This window comes from Podarcis filfolensis, assembly GCF_964270895.1.
Source record: "Podarcis filfolensis genome assembly, chromosome: 8".
Taxonomy (NCBI): domain Eukaryota; kingdom Metazoa; phylum Chordata; class Lepidosauria; order Squamata; family Lacertidae; genus Podarcis; species Podarcis filfolensis.
The window spans coordinates 1565637-1582551 of NC_139611.1; the positions used below are offsets into that span (position 1 = coordinate 1565637).

Below are 16915 nucleotides of genomic sequence, written 5' to 3' on the forward strand. Positions count from 1 at the left end.
CACTTTGGTTTGAGAGAGAAGAACAGCATCATCCGCATACATTAAAACTGGTACTTTTCTGCCGTTAGAGAACACGGGGGGGTGGGTTTCGATTTCACGGCAACATGTGACCAGGGAGTTAACATAGATGTTAAATAAAAATGGGGCTAATAGGCAGCCTTGTCTAACTCCCCTTTGGACTGGGATTTCTCTAGAGAGTCTGCCGTCCTGTGCGAGTCTTATCTGGAGGGTATTGTTCTCATGAAGCTTAATCATCAGAAGTAATAACCTTCTGTTAATACCCATATTGGCCAATTTGGCCCAGAGCCAACCCCTGGATACAGAATCAAATGCTGCCTTTAGGTCCACAAAGGCCGCATACAATGACTTTTTCCAATGTTTCACATACTTATAGACAAAATAATCTAACACTAAGCAGTGATCTATGGTAGAACGTCCAGATGTATACCCTGCTTGTTCAATTTCTAGCAAGTCATTATGATCTAACCATTCACATAATTTTAAACATAGATGTTTTGTATAAAGTTTACAGATCACATTCAGAAGACTAATTGGTCTATAATTAGCTGGGTCAGAGGGGTTGCCCTTTTTAAATATAGGAACAATTATAGCCAGTCCCCAATCTTTAGGGATTTCAGTTGTCTTATCTATATATGAAAATAGATTTGCAAGAACCGGGGCCCACCAGTTTATTTGCGCTTTCAGAAGTTCAGCGACAATGAAATCACTTCCTGGGGCTTTGCCAGATTTCATTTGTAGAATTAACGAAGTGATCTCAGTTTCAGATGTTGGGGGCCATGGTGTATCATTATCTAAAGAGATGTTAAGCAGCGCGGAAGGACGATGTTCCCTAAACAGCACTTTGTAGTGCTCTTCCCATGAGTTTGCAGGGATTATTGTGCCCTTGTTAGGAGTTTTGATTTGACTGGAGATAATTTTCCAGAAGTTAGTATTGTCTTTTTCTATTGACGCTTTTATGAGGGCCTGCCAGATGAGAGAGTCTGCGGTTCTTTTTTTGGTTTTTAGTAACTCTTTGTAGTTCTTTTTTTTAAGTTGTAACTCTAATTTAGTAATAGGGTTAGGATTTTGCCGGAAGACCTTAAAGCATTCCCTAAGTATAAGTTTTGCCTGGATGCATTCCTGGTCAAACCATTTTTTGTTGGTAGGGAACTCATTGTGGTTAGGTCTCCTGAGTCTTGACAATAACGGTTGGAGTTTTCGGATTAAAGTGTTATAATGGTCAATTGGGGAGGTCTCTTCAGTGTCGTTGGAGGTCAGATCAGCCCAGAGGAGTTGACCTTCCATTGATTGTGTCCAAATGCTAAAATTGTTATTAACATAAGGGGACCATTTAATTCTGGATCTGCCTATTTGTTGTAGAACATTAGGGTCAGGTGTCTGTGGGACGAGCCCACATCTAGAGGGTTCCCAAAATTCAGTCCTTTTAAGATTTAGGGGTAGAGGGTCACTTTCGGTTCTTATATCTACAGTAAATTCAATATATTCATCAAAGAGTTCTTGAGAGACAAGGATGTAGTCAATAACAGAATGCCTTAAGCCTGACCAATAAGTAAATTGGCCAGGACAGTCTCCCGAGGAGAGGCCGTTTAAAATAACAAGGTTTAATCTAAGTGCCATTAGAAAAAGACATGTACCAGCAAAATTGGTAACTGGGTCAAGTGAATGACGCCTGAATAGGGGCCAATGTTCATCATTAGCATTTAGGGGACCCATTCCACTTTCGTTAATTAGCTGTTCGTCTGAGTGGCCTAGCCTTGCATTAAAGTCCCCACCAATAATTAAGGAGGCAGAGGGGAACTTATTTGAGACAAGGAGAATGCAGTCGTCCAGTTCGTTCCAGATGTTTTTAAGATCAGTTTGTTTCATAAGTGGATGAATATAAACATTGATGCATATGATCTTAAAGTGGGTAGAGAATATTTTAACAGCCAAAATCCATTTTTTATCGATTTTCAATTGGATAGGGGAGGTTCCTAGATCTGTCGATACGAAGGTGCTCAGACCTCCCGCCGGTCTTCCGCCTTTTGGGCCGATTGTGGCACAGGAATGGAAAGCAAAATAATTGTGTAGTTCAAAAGGATTTTGCATCCAGGTTTCTTGGAGCAGGATGATCTTGAACTGTGATACGTAGGTTAGAACGTCTTTGTCCATTGTTTTCGATTGCCATCCAGCAACGTTCCAGGATAGTAGTAGAGGCGGGAGTCATTTTGTCTCTTCAATAGCATCTAGGGCTTTCCCGGGGTCGTGGAACATGCATCCATTGGATGGTAAAGTCTCCGGTAATGTGATTAGGGGCGCCACAGAGATTTCGGCATGGATTTCAGTTGGGCAGAGTAGGGGTGTGTGTTCTGACGTGACCTGAGGAGATTCATATCCCATTTTTCGCTCCAAGTTAGGTGGAGTATTTGCCTCTTTTGTGGGCGCTAGATCTTCAGAGTTGCGGAGATAGAGTAATAACTCATCTAGTCTGTCCGTTATCTCTGTTTGTTCGGCTTTTGGCAGATGTGAGAAGGAAACAAGTAACTCCTGCTCCATCAAATTCTCTAGATGAGTAGCCTTTGATAGGAGGGGCATGGGGGTCTCTGTCCAACTGATTAAGTCTGAGGGTGGAGAGGAAGAGCTCGTAATAAGTGGGGTGCCCTCATTTTTAATTGCTTTCCTTTTAGCTGGAGAGTAGAGTATAAGAGGGCAAATCTTAGTGTTGATAAAAACTCTTGTAATAAAAATTCCATAATTAGTCAGGTAGCTTCGTAGGGACATCATATAAGTTGGAAACTTTTTAGATTCGAAGGTGAGCAGTATCCTCTGCATGTGTGGCTTGCTGTAAATGTGGACAGTGGATTTCAGATCGATGGAAAGGGGATTTACGCCCAAAAGCTCAGCTAGATGCCTTCTTGCGACATATATAGACGACCAGTTAACAACCTGACCTTTGAAGGGGAGGATAATTAAACAGAGTCTAGTGGCTTGTAGTGAGAGATTGTAGGAAGATATGGTGTGTAAATCTTCCATAGTTTGTTCATTTTCAAATTTGCAGCCAGTCTGCGAAGTTGAGCACAGTAGGACAGGTACTCTAGGTGTTGGTTCGGCCCTATCCTCCGGTGAAGCATCTACGGGGCTGACATTAACTTTTGGGGATACAAAGGATAAAATCTTCTCTAGAGAGCCTTTGATGTCTCTTATGTATTTAAAGATACAGTCCACGGTTTTAGCCACTAGGTCTAACGTGGTAGAGTGTTCCAGTAGTAATTCAGAGAGATGGTTTTCTTGTTCTCTGATGTAGTCTTCCGCCTGAATGGGCATAGTTGGAACTTTTTTGGGACCTTTTGGTCTCGTGATGGTGTTGTTTAAGGGGTTAGTGGGTTGTTTAGCGGATAATTCCTTCGGTGTAGTTTCCTTATCTATTATCTCTGCTAATGGAGAGAAGCTATTCGAGGTCGGAATATTAAAAGTATCCTTTGTTTTTCCATTAAAGAATTCGCTGATTTTGGTTTGCTTGGTGAGGGGCAAACATGCCATTTCCTCTAAGTCCTCAGATTCTCTGCAGCGTTTTCCAACCCCCCTCCTCGCATCAGCAGGGCTGTCTAATTGCTGAGTCATCTCTCCCTTTACCTCGCTCTTCTATCTTCCCTAGGTTTTTCAAAGAGTTGAGGGAGTATTTTCCTTGAAAGTATCCTATTCAAGGAGGAGTAGTGTGCGAAAGGTTATTGGCATAACACTAAATTATGCTCCGTCTGTGCCTCCAAACTTGTGGTGGGAACAGCCCATGAGTCTTCCTGTAAACTCTTCGCAATGTGATAAGATAGTCAATTCAGCTTTAAACTTCCAAGAAGAGTCAGGAATACAAAGCGTGGGATAGAATGCGGTGAGGTGCTTAAATTTATCTGAGCTCAGTGTTCATTAAAATAGTCTTTAAAATAGTCTTTAAAAGGAGTAAGAGAAAATAAAAAGATAAAATCAACGGGCTCACATTAGTAGAGTGCTGGTCGCCATCATACCGGAAGTCGCATTTTCAGTGAAAGGCTTGGAAGCAGCCTTTCCTGGGTGCAACAGCACTTGCCCTGTCCCGCCCCCCACTTGCTATTCAGAAGCCGACTGCCTCCCCCCGAAGTGAAGCATCGCCTCCGTCAAGGCCAGTAGCCACTGACAGCCTTATCCCCCAGGAAAAGGTCAAGAAAAGGGCCACCAAAATAATTAAGGGATGGAGTGACTCTCCTAGGAAGAAAGGCTGTTGCATTAGGGACTTTTTAATTTAGAGAAAAGGCAAGTGCGAGGTGACATGATGAAATTTTATGAAATTATGCAAGGCATGAAGAAAGTGGTTGGAGACGTTTTCTTCCCTCTCTCATAACACACCCAATGAAGCTGAATGTTGGAAGATTCAGGATAGATTTTTAAAAAGTATTTCTTCATGAAGTGCAGAATTCAGCTCTGGAACTCCCTCCCACAGGGGCAGTGGTAACCACCAACCGGAAAGTCTTTAAAAGAGGATTGGACCAATTCATGGAGGAGGAGGAGGAGGAGGAGGAGGAGGAGGAGGAGAGGGCTCTTGATGGCTGCTGGCCATTTTGACTCTGCTCTGCCTCCACCCGCTCCCACAGGCTTCTCTTAGGCTTGTGGGAATTGGTCTTCTCAGCCCAAGTTGGTGGTTGACACTACGCTGCCTTGGGGGAAGGAGCTCCATAGTTTAATTCTAAGCCCTGAGGGAAGACGTCCTTCCTGTTGTCAGCCCTGAATCTTCCAATCTTCAGCTTCACTATATGGCCTAGATGTCTTCTATTTATTCCCTTTCTCCACAAAGCGCACAGTTTCATGAAATTATGATGAAATGATATTATACACCTCCACCTTGTGTGTCTTCCCCAAGTCTCACTTACACTAAACTAAAATGTTGTAACCTTTCCTCACAGTGGAGATGCTCTCAAACATTTTGGTTGCCCTTTTCTGAACCTTTTCCAGCTCTGCAGCATCCTTATTTGACAATGTCAATATTTCTCCCGCTCAGAGTAGATTTTGCCTACAAGGATGTATTTGTGGGAATGGATTTCGGCACTAGGAGAGGATACATGGTTTAGTTATTATCCTTCCTTGCTCACATTTGTGAAATCAACAGAGTACCATTCTTTGCAGCTTAAACTTTGAAGCTAAGAAAAATTTGATTTAAGCTTCTACAAACAATAATCCAGGATGCTCTAAAGGCAGACTGGATTTTCCTGGTATTACCCATTGTAACAATCACACATTGTTTTGTAAATAAGTAAAAGTAGTATTTACTTACATAATCTAGGTTGAAGTAGCAATTGCAGCACCAAATAAAAGCATGTTTATAACTACAGTCGTACCTTGGAAGTCGAAAGGAATCCATTCTGGAAGTCCATTTGACTTCCAAAATGTTCAGAAACTAAAGCTTGGCTTCTGATTGGCTGCAGGAAGTTCCTGTAGTCAATTGGAAGCCGCAGAAGCCCTGTTGGACGTTCAGCTTCCAAAAATAGTTTGCAAACTGGAACAGTCACTTCTGGGTTTGCAGCATTCAGGAGCCAAAATGTTCAGGAAATAAGTTGTTCCAAAACCAAAGTACGATTGTAATATCTAAGTTACCAAAGTACAAAAGGTAAGTTCAAAATTATGTCTGAGCTGCAGACCTCAGACATGGACATGTGGTCAGATTGGAAGCATGACGAAGAAAGAGGAGGCTGCCCAGGCTGGAAGGATGTAGTGCCACAGCTTCCTGCCAAAGCAGACAAAGGAAGTGATCTCACAGAGTTCTCTCTAGCAAATTTGACAAGAAAGCTCTATGAGCCTCCGCCCCTTCATGTACCTATCTGGTAAAACATGAATTATTGGTTTGACTGCAATAATGTCCCCCAGTATTGGGGGGCAGGAAGATGGGGGGCAGTATTGGGGGGCAAGAAGAGGAAGAGGCCCCTCCTAAACTCACTTTCTCACCTGCAATAGTTGTGGTTTCCAAGGCCCAACCTAGCGGCATCTGCCCGGTACGCATTGTACCGCTTATTCCTCAAGGAATCGAGCTTCCAGTTCAAGCACTTGGCTCCACTCACAGTTGTGTTCCATGTCCCCATGTAGCCCTCTCCAGCGCCCTCGTAACACTTGGCTTTGGTATCTGAAAAAGGAGGAGCAGAGTATTCAGTCTCCCTCCTGTTCTCCAAAGGTACTCTGCACACATCTTGCATCCATGGGGCTGCTCAGGATCAAGATGGGAGATTGCAGCTGTGGTCACTGGGGGCTAGACGGCAGAGGCCTGTGGGCCACATGGGACCCCCCAGGTCTATTCTGTTTGGCTCCTGGGACTCTCTCCAGGCCCCCCAGCCCTCAGCATCTCCACCCCTCTCACTAGCCCTACTTTGCAACCTCTCCTCAAATGTTTTTGACTTGCTGGAATGTGGTCTTGAACTCTGATAATGGTTCTTGCTTGTCTGGCTGGAGGATAGAGAGGAATGCCACAGTTTGTGTGTAGAAACCAGCCTCATGAACCAAAGCAAAATTCACATTTCCTCCTGTGCCCATTTTTGCCCCCTGCCAGATGAGGTGGAGGATGGAAGGCGATCTCCGCTGATATCTTCCCTGCTCCGTGATGCAGCCCTCCTCCTTCCCCACTATTCCAGCCATCTTGGACGGGAAGAAGCAGGAAGCTCATGACACTTTATGCCAGATCCTGTTTCCATGCTGCCTCTCCCTCACAGGCACAGCTAGCAAAGCCAGCAGGCCTGGCAGCCAAGCTACACACAATTTATTTTTATTATAATTTATTTATTACATTTCTATACCACCCTTTTCTTCCAAGGAGCTGCTTGGGAGTAAAGGTGGTATATAAATGTAATAAACACACACACACACACACACACACACACAAAAGGTGGTGTACATGGTTCTCCTCCTCCCCGTTTCTTCCTCACAACAACCCTGTGAGGCAGGCTGCAAATGCCGAGTGGCCCAAGGTCACCCAAGGTGCTTCCTGGCTGAGTGGGGAATTGAACCCTCCCCTCCCGGAGTAGGAGCTGGCATTCTGACCATCCCACCACAGTCACATCTTGGAACAAGGCTGCTTAAACTTGCTCGCTTTTATTTTGGAGAAAAAACTGCTGCAGGTATACCAAATTCAAGTATTTCTTCTTGAAATGAAAGGCAGCATATGCAGTCTTGTACTAATTAATCGTAACAGCAGCAGCAGCAGCAGCCAGGCAGGCAGGGGGCCATTTTCAGTGGGGAACCAAAGCAGGCTTCTGATCTGGTTCAGGAGTGTTCTCCAAATTGGGGACCCACAACTATTTTCCCCAAAAAGGTGCAGGCAAAGAAGTTTCCAGTTCATATTATGGCTTCATTTGTGTCAAACGCAGATGTGGTCTTAAGCAGACCAGAATTTTTCTGTGTAAGCAACTGCAGCCATTGGTTTTATTTCTTTTAAACTGCTTTTTGTATGTTGTATTTTAAATTGTTGTGACCCACCCTTGGATCTTACACTGAGGGAAGGTAATAAATCAAATGTGGGAATGTTGTGGATACTAGGAGAGGATATATTGATTAAATATTATCCTTCCTAACTCACGCAAGTGAGTCATACAGCAAAGTTCATTCCCCAATATATAGCAGGAAGCTAGTTGGTGGATTCGGTTGAATCTCTATACTTAAGTAATCCAATCTGGCTTTGTTCAGATTGGATTTTGTTCCTGATAAGACCCCTTTTATCCCTCCTAAAAAGAATAAATACACAAGAAGCTTCTTTTAAGAGTAATACGAAGTTTACTCACATTCAGTTCACAGCTGGATCCTGAAGGCAGGCTTCAGCTTAGAGTTACGGAAGAGAGCTTGAGTTCATCCCATATGGGAATGAGCCCCTGTCCCGGTGGCTGAGAGCCAGCAGACAGCAAAATGCATCAGGATCAGGAGAGCATGGCATCAAGAGGAAGAAGCAGCATCAAGAGAGGAGGGCGGCTGCGTGACTGGACCTTTTGTGGGGTCTGCAAGGGCTACGCCCACCTACCTGGTCACATGCAGGGGGAGGATGTTCCAGACCAGGTGTAACAGGAAGTTCAACTGGCTGGATCAACATCCCCCTGTCTGTGTCCACTCTAGGCAAACAAGGAATGTTGTATTTGACTGTGCCAATGGATTACCGTATTGGCCCAAATATAAGCCGCACCCGCAAATAAGCCGCACCTTTAAAATTCAAGGCTTATTTGCAGGTGCAGCCCACCTCCTGGCACTACTGCCCTCAATGGGGGGCGGTCGGCACCAGTGCTTGCCACCCCACTCCCCAAGCTGGTGCCGGTGCTCAGTTCTGAGGGTGCTGCGCGCCCACCTCCCAACACTACCGCCTCCTGGCACTACCTCCTCAAGCCGACACCAGAAGAGGCTTGGCAGTGGTAGGTGGCCTCTGCCACACTCCCGGGCTGCTTCCTTGTGGGGGGAGCCACACCGTTTTGCCGGAGGCCTCCCCCTCCCCCTTCCTTACAGTGGCTTAGGGGAGGCTTGAGAGACGTGGTTGGGACGGGCGCTGTTGTCCCACCCCCCTGACGGCCCTCGTGGGCAGCTGCCCTCGTGGGCAGTGATACCGTAAGGTCACAAATATAAGCCACACTTTAACTTTTCACAATCAGAATTCAGGGGGGGAAGTATGGCTTATTTTGGGGCCAATACGGTACAGTGGTACCTTGGATTAAGTACCTAATTTGTTCCGGAGGTCCGTTCTTAACCTGAAACTGTTCTTAACCTGAAGCACCACTTTAGCTAACGGAGCCTCCCGCTGCTGCTGTGCTGCTGCTGCACGATTTCTGTTTGCATCCTGAAGCAAAGTTCTTAACCCGAGGTAATATTTCTGGGTTAGCGGAGTCTGTAACCGGAAGCGTATGTAACCCGAGGTACCACATCAAATGCATCCAATAATAGACAAGCAAGGCAGGGGAGAATAATGCCTGCCTGCCACCTAGAACTGTTGTAAGGATTACCAAGATAAAAGCCAAATAAAGGCCAAGCGTCTCCACAGCGGCTTTCAACCCAAGTCAGGGCTCCTTATATTGCAGCCCACAATAAATGTGGTGCAGTGGTTAGAGTGTCAGGCCTCGGAGATTGGGGTTCAAATCCTGTTCGACGCAGAGCCAGTCACTGCCCCTCAGCTTCACAGGGTTGTTGTGTGGATTAAATGAGGAGGGGGAGGCCCCCGTATAATACCTTGAACTCCTTGGAGAAGAAGGTGAACTATAAATGCAATCAATCAATTAATCAGCCATCCAACCACATTGCATACCAATTACTCACCAATCTCACAGCGCTTCCCGGAGTAGCCTGGGCGGCATAAGCAGATGAAGAAGTTAGAAGAGTATAATGCTTGCTTGCAGCGGCCCTCATTGAAGCACTGTTGCCTCCTGCTGCAGGCTGTCAGACAAAGAAGAAAGAGAACCTCAGGTTTCCCCCGCCAGCAGTCGAGTGCTTTCAGTTCCTAGGCCCATAACCTCTTGGGGTGGAGGAGCAACTCAAAGGCAGAGCAGACACTTGGCTTGCAGAAGGTCTCAAGTGCACTACTTGCTGGCCTCTGCAGTTAAAAGGGGTTCTAGGGAGCCACATCGTGGGTCGGGCGTTTTCAACTACCCCACTCACTACCTTTGGAAGCCTTGCAAGTTGCTGCAGGAGGAGGAGGACAGTGAGCAACATCACAGGAGAGGTGTTCCTAGGACCAAGGCAAGATTGTCAAGCTCCCGCCATCGGGTCCCAGGGTCCTATGAAAGAAGCTGCAAAAGTTTGGGTCACGCGCTTCATTGTCGCATCCTGCACCCAAACTGTCTCCCATATCTACCCATCTAATACCCACCTGTGCCTGGCACGATATGACAAATGATGCTGTTGATCGCACACCGACAATATTCAAGTTCTTTTTCTCTTTGGCGTAGCCAGCTGTCCCTGAACTGGTAGATCTCTTGTGTTACTGGGTCTTTGCATACAACTGCAATCAGGAGAGAGGAAGGGCTCCTGAGAAGAGTCCCCCACACCACCACTTCCCACCCTCCAGGCACCAAACTCCCCTTTGCTCCCTGCTCAGCAGCAATAGTGGCTGGAAGTGGGAGGACATAAGCCAGGAGGCCAACAGTAGGTGGTGCCAGGTCGCCAGTGACAGGCAGAGCCAGCAAATCCTAGGTTTGTCACCATCTTCCTCCTCCCTGCAAAACTCTACAAGGGGAACACTGAGATGGAGGAGGATGAAGCAGGCCAACGGGTTACACGTAAGAAGGCAGGCAGGTGGGGGTTGTGGGACATTATTATGGTCAAACCAACAATTCATGCTTTGCTAGATAGGCACATGAAGGGGCTGAACTGATAGAGCTTTACTGTGAAATTTGCTAGAGAGAACTCTGTGAGATCACTTCCTCTGTCTGCCTTGGCAGGAAGATGTTACACTACATCCTTCCTTCCTGCCCGGGCAGTCTCCTTTTTCTTTATCCTGCTTCCAAATTGACCACACGTGCCCATCTGAGGTCAACAGCTCAGACAGCACTTTGTACTTTGGTAACTTAGCAGTTTTAAACCTGCCTTCATTTTGCTACTCTAACTCCTGTATCAAGATCTAGATTATGTAAGTAAATACAACTTTTATTTCTTCACAAAACAATGTTTGTGTGATTGGTGTTTTTAAGGGGGAGAAAAGGAGTAACACCAGGATATCCAATCTGCCTTAAAACATCCTGGATTATTGTTGTAGAAGGTTAAATTAACCTTGCCTTAGCTTCCAAGTTTAAAAGCTGCAAAGGATGGTACTCTGATCTTACAAATGTGAACAAGGAAGGATAACAACTAAACAATATATCCTCTCCTAGTGTCTAGATCCTCTCCTTGAAAGCAGACTGAGGATGGTAGGGCACTGCCCCATATGCCCTCATGAACAAGCCTCCCCTGCTCAGCAGTCACTGTTGTCTGTGGGTGATGGGGCCATTTTGGAGCCTGCCATTTGGCCAAGGTCCATGTGTGCTGTGAAGGAGAAAGGGAAATGTCTACCTTCTCTTCCAAGTTCTTGGAAATACTTTCAAACCTTGTCAGACAAAGGGAGGGTGGTAAATCCAAAATATTTTTCCTCCAGGGCAGTGCATTATTTGCATCTGCATAGGGCTGCCAAGTGATCATAACAACTAGACAGTCCCTGTAATACTCATATTAATCAAAAGCAAGCTTCTGCCTGGTCCTCATGGCTGCAGAGAAAAGTTTGAAACACCATGTTGGGCAGAGCCTCCTAAAGTCCCAGGAGCCTTGGGGGGCAAGGAGGCAATAGCTGGCGATTTTGGCGAGGGGGAGCAATGCAGGATTGGCAGTTGTGCTGCCTGATTTAAGCAGCCTGCTTTCTTCCAATAGAATCATAGAATCATAGAGTTGGAAGAGACCACAAGGGCCATCGAGTCCAACCCCCTGCCAAGCAGGAAACACCATCAATACACTCTGCAGTTTTAAAGTCCCCAGTGCTCACTCTTGTTGCAAGCAAACGGATCGCGCCATGTGGGTATCCGGGGTCAGCAACTTGGAATACTTGTGCAGCTAATCCTGCCCGCCCGTGACCATTCTGCTTTGGTCCTACAGCTCATTTATCCTCAACTTCATAAAACTGCTTGGCATTAAGCAGTGTATGAAATATTAATATTAATGGTGTTTCCTTGTATCCAATGCTAGTCAGGCTCCAAGTAGCCTCATTGAAATTAAAGCAGCTCAGCCATGTCCATTAACTTCCATAGGTCTACTCAGAGTAGGACTAAGCTCTGGATAAATCCCAATATTATCATTAACAATAGCTACTTTTACGCTCCTTTTGGCCTTGCCAAACGAATCCCAACTTCATTCCATTTACAAAACCCAAATTATGAACAAGTTTTTGAACAAGTTAGGTCACAGATTTCCATGCTTGCTTAAAATTCCAGTTACAGATCCTGAGCACAGAACGGGGCTTAGTTTGGTGCTCTGTGTGGGGACCCCTAGGACCGGGAGAGCAAAATCAAAATAGACCACCCAGTTTGTTTGTGTCTATCTGCTCAAAATAGCACACCCCACTCATTCATTTTGGAACTGGCTGCTAATCCTGGCTACTTACCCTTTGACCGAGCTCCTAGTGCAGCATACCAAGAAAATTCCTGCCAAGACACAGAGGGGAAACGTTGGCTTTTTTAAGGAAAGACGTTGTCAGAGAAAGTCCTATTTCACAGCTACTTCCTAAGCTCTGGAGCAGCCTTCCCCAACCCGGAGCCCTCCAGATATTTTGGGCTGCAACTCCAATCAGTCCCAACCAGCAAGCTAGAGGTGCTTTGCAGCAGGGAGGTGGAGCAGGGAGAGCTCCAGGTCCTGCCATTCCCAAGTGAAGCAAAATGAGTTACGGGTTCTCAGGTGGTCCCTTTGTTCTTTAACTCACTTAAACACTGTTTTTTAAGAAGAGATAAATTGGCTGAGTAACCTAGTCCCCCCCCCCACCAGAGCGAATTTGATTGGGTGGAGGTGCCACTACAGGCTAAACTGGCATCCTGCCTGAGGGGTGACCCAAGTGTCAATCCACCAGTGCAGAGCACCCCCCCCTCCAAATGTCCAGGCAGGTGATGCTCCAGAGGCAAGGAGGGGCTGAGTCAGCCCAGGATCTACTGGATCCCAAGCAAGTTCCAATGACATTGCATGATAGCATGGGGTCCAGTTGGACTACTTCAAGCTGCTGCAACAATTGTCTGCCTCTCCCCCAACACATCTCCGCCCGCCAGCTGCTGCACCAGTTAGGATTGCTCCCCCAAAGAGTGGCAGCGCAGGACTTAAAACTAAGCACGACACACTTACAACATTCTCTCTTGGTCCTTCTTGCCGTTATGGGGGGCGGGTGCGTAAGGGATTGAAGCAAGAGGCCATGCCCCATAGTGCTGTCAGGGTTGGATTTTGGGACAGACATCAGCACCAGGGGTCCCCCAACAGAGCAGAGCTGGCCTTGTAATGGAAGTGAAGCAATACATGACCATCTCAAGAGGCTCCCCATCCCTCAAACCTGCTAAGGTGATTTAAGTCCAGAGTCTAAAATTACCCAACTGCACCGCAAGCTGGAAGTCTGCTTATCCCTCTTCTAATGCGCTGCTAAGGCGGCTGGAAAGAAAAGCCAAAGTGAACAGACAGGTTGGCAGGATGAGCTCTTACCTGGCACTGAATTGTGGCAAATCCTCCCAGCAGCAGGAGAAATGGGGAGAGTCCTTGTCCCAGCCTCATTCTGAAGTCTTTTCAAGGCCTTCTCTTCCAAGTGTAATCAAGAAGCCTAAAAGAAAGCAGAGGTAGGAGAGAAGGCAACTAAGGAAGACCTAACCCATCATAAAACTGCAGACCTCTACTTGGAGGAAGGGAGTTGCAATGGCAAACTCTGGCCCGGGAGCTGACTGGCTTCTTCTAGGAACTTTGCCCAAGACTCGTGAAGCACACACAACAACGGATGGCCGGGCAGCAAGAGCGGACCTCTCAGCTGGAGAGCTGAGCCTGGAAGCGCAACAGCAGCTGCCGCAGCAGCAGAGCATATTTACTGGTAGATTCCAAGCCAGGCGCATCTGCTCCAGAATGTCAGCCCAGGCTGGCTGTTTGCGTTCTGGTCCCTCCCTTTGACTGGCTGATGAAAGTAGGTTACTTGGCCTGGGAGCAATGGGGCTTGTGGTCTTGGCTCTCTGCTCATCCGGGTGGCGGTGCTTTCACCTCCTTGACTCACTTCCCTGCAGCCACAAAAAGCCTCTTGTAGCCTTGAGTCGACGCCAAGAGCCAGGCCTTTGACTGCTGCCCTTCTGGTTTAACTCTCTTGCTGCCATATTCACGGCATTGTGCCCACCCCAAAAGAAGTTGTGGCTGTGGGTGCTAAATTATCCAAGTCTTCCTCCAAAGGCAAAATTTATTTTCTCCTTCCCCTTATCCCCATACTTTCCCTATTTTAAAATTGCCCTCTAAAGCTGCCTTTCCAGATGCTTTAGGCAAATTGGCTGAAACTGAGGGGAGTTTTGGTCCAAAATCTCTGGACGGAAATTTGAGCCCGAAACCTTGGAGGGCACACGGTTTAGAAAGGTGCTGCCATCCAGCAAGGTCACTGAAGGTTTCTGAAGGCCTCCTCCTGCAGAGCATCTTGGCTGTGAGTCCTGGAAGACTTGACCCCTGCCTTGCAGGCCTTTTCCCTCCTGGCCTGGGAGGAAGGGCCCTGACTGACTCCAGCTACAAAAGCTGGGGCTGCTGAAGAGGCAGAGACCATCTTGGTTTTCTCTTAGCACAGACGCAGTTCTGCAAGCCTGAGCTTTCACAGCCAGCACCAACCACCACTGGCAGGCCTGGCAGCAACCGCAGCAGGTATGTTCTCTGTTTAAGACAAGTGCTTTTTTCTGGGGGGACGCAGACCCCTAAACATTTTATGAATCTAAGTTTGGCCTCATTGGGGGGCAGTATTTCCATATGAGCAGGAAAATGAGAGTAACCCTAAACATTTTTTTAAGAAAAAAAAAGAACTGGTTTAAGGTAAAATTTTATTCTCTTGCTAATTGTGCTGTTTTAAATGTGCATTTTATATCCGACTTCCTTCTTTGAAATGTTTAAGAGTTTGGTGCGTTAAATGCACATTCTGTAGTTGACCACCTTTATAAGGTTTTGTTTTGAAATCTTTAAGATAAGACTTTAGTTTCCTGTTAACTACACTGCTTTGAATACATACTTTATCTTTGACTTTCTTCAGTAATGTTTTATTCTGGGTTGTTATACTTGATGTTTTAATGTGTTATAAACGGCTTTGAGACTTTTTCTTAAAAATATAAAGCGGTATAGAAAAGAAAAGAAAACTAATACTACTACTCTGCAAACATTTTATTTGGAGGTCCATAAAAACCTGAGTTTACTGAGTGAGGGTAGCACTGTACTTTTTGATAATGTTTGCATTTTGAAAATCAAGCCTGAGGGAGAAGACTGGATAAAGATTAATTAAAACCCTTGCTTAAAGGTAGCCACCTGCCTAAGGAAAAGAAAAACCTCCCAAGAGGTTTGCATTTGCATTACTTCATTAAGCTACCAAAGCGAGGCATCGGTCCCTTCTGGAACCTGAAAATCAAGGAATGGCTGGTGAGTTTGCAAGCAAAAGGAATACGTGTGTTTCAGTTTGCTTATTAGCTTAGGAAGGGCAGATTAGGTTAGCATGAATGAATCTCTCTCCCACAGCCTTATTGAGAAGCTGGCTGGTTCTATAGGCACAGAACACACACACATTTCTTTTGTTTGTGAAAAGGTTTTGCGAACCCACAAACCACAGGCAAAAGCGGGATGAGCAAACTCTTCCTTCATCCAGTGCCCTGCACCCTCCTTGTCTGGCTGGAATATGTCCTTGAAAGCTGATAGTGACTCTCAGCTTGCAGGGATGGAGAACAGAGAGATAGGTTTGTGTGTGTGTGTGTGTGTGTGTGTGTGTAAACCAGCCTCCTGTGCAAAGGCAAAATCCACATTTATTGCTCTGCCCTCACCCCCCACAGCATGTGTCCCGCACCCCAGAAGGCAACAAGGCCCTTGGACAAAGAAGGGGCTGCTCTACACAAAGCGACATTTTGCAGGGCCCCACAAGGTCCTTTACCATGGTGGAATTGCTTCCCAGAGAGTCTCTCTTACCTCCCTTCAGTACTAGCACTCCAACAGAGAGACTGAGAGGGCTCAGTCAGTAGAGCAGGAGACTCAGGGTTGTGAGTTTGCGCCCCATGTTGGGCAAAAGATTCCTGCATTGCAGAGGGTTGGACTAGATGTTCCTTGTGGTCCCCTCCAACTCTACAATTCTATGATCTATATCCTCTGCACTTTGTAAATGGATTTGAATCTGCACTGTTGCCCTCTGTTTTTTAAAAAAATCATTATTGCTGTATTATGGTAGAAAAGTATTACGACAATTTGCACATCTGAGTGCTTGGCACAAAAAGTTGACCAGCATTTTTTTAAAAAGAAACCCAGAAACCACACCTGCTGTTCCCAGTGGCCAATGATGTGCAGAGCCCACTTTCTGTATGATGGTGCCTGCGCCCTTTTCTCCAGACAGCAACAAGGATGTTCCAAAAAGATAAAGCAATCTAACTGGATCCACATGTCAGAGATACAGCTGTGTTTACAGGGGTGGAAATTGAGTTTGGCAAGCACATCTCAAGGAAGCAAATGGTTCTAAGAACCCAAAGGCTGCCAGCTCCAACCTGCTTCCTGCCCCCAAAGCCCCCTATATTGGTCCTGGAAGACTTCCTGAATTCAATTAGGAAAAATGAGAAAATAAAAGGGGTGACAGTAGGTCAGAATGAATATAAAGTGAAAGCCTTTGCAGATGACTTGGTAATAATGATGGAGGATCCGATGAAAAGTGCAACTGAAGTGTCAGAAGAAATTGAACAATTTGGTAAAGTGGCAGGATTTTTATTAAATAGGAAAAAAACTAAAGTTATAGCAAAAAATATGGATCAAACTACAGCAGAAGTAATGCAACAACAAATAGGTACTGAAGTAGCGAAAAAAGTAAAATACTTGGGAATATGGCTAACCCCCAAAAATATTGATTTGTTCCAGAACAATTATATACCAGTATGGAATGGAATTAAGAAAGATTTGGAGGTGTGGGGAAGGTTGAAATTATCCTTTTTGGGGCAGAATCTCAACAATTAAGATGTGTGTACTCCCAAAGATGTTATTTTTATTTCAGATGATTCCGATACTTAAGGGGACAATGATTTTTAAAGAGTGGCAAAGAGTGATTTCAAGATATATCTGGCAGGGCAAAAAGCCAAGAATTCAATATAAGTTATTAACAGATGCAAAAGAAAGAGGAGGCTTTGCTCTGCCAGACTTGAAACTTTACTATGAAGCATCATGTCTCTGTTGGTTAAAAGAATGGATAAAACTAAAGAAT

The 16915-nt window shown here is 45.7% G+C and overlaps 1 protein-coding gene across 4 annotated transcripts in view; it reads right to left on the reverse strand.

The window, feature by feature from the left end:
• The window catches only part of PLAT (plasminogen activator, tissue type), a 37460-nt gene that overhangs the window by 15117 nt on the left and 5428 nt on the right, over positions 1–16915 (reverse strand). For 2 of the 4 annotated variants that reach the window (XM_083629486.1, XM_083629487.1), the window contains exons 2-6: positions 13174–13288; positions 12101–12140; positions 9845–9976; positions 9295–9411; positions 5968–6142 (exon numbers count right to left, since the gene is read on the reverse strand). In XM_083629486.1, coding sequence (XP_083485612.1) covers positions 5968–6142; positions 9295–9411; positions 9845–9976; positions 12101–12140; positions 13174–13242 — 533 coding nt within the window. In that variant the 5' untranslated portion in view covers positions 13243–13288. Of the gene's footprint in view, positions 1–5967; positions 6143–9294; positions 9412–9844; positions 9977–12100; positions 12141–13173; positions 16235–16915 lie in introns of all 4 variants that reach the window. The other 2 variants (XM_083629488.1, XM_083629489.1) reach the window with 2 other exon arrangements.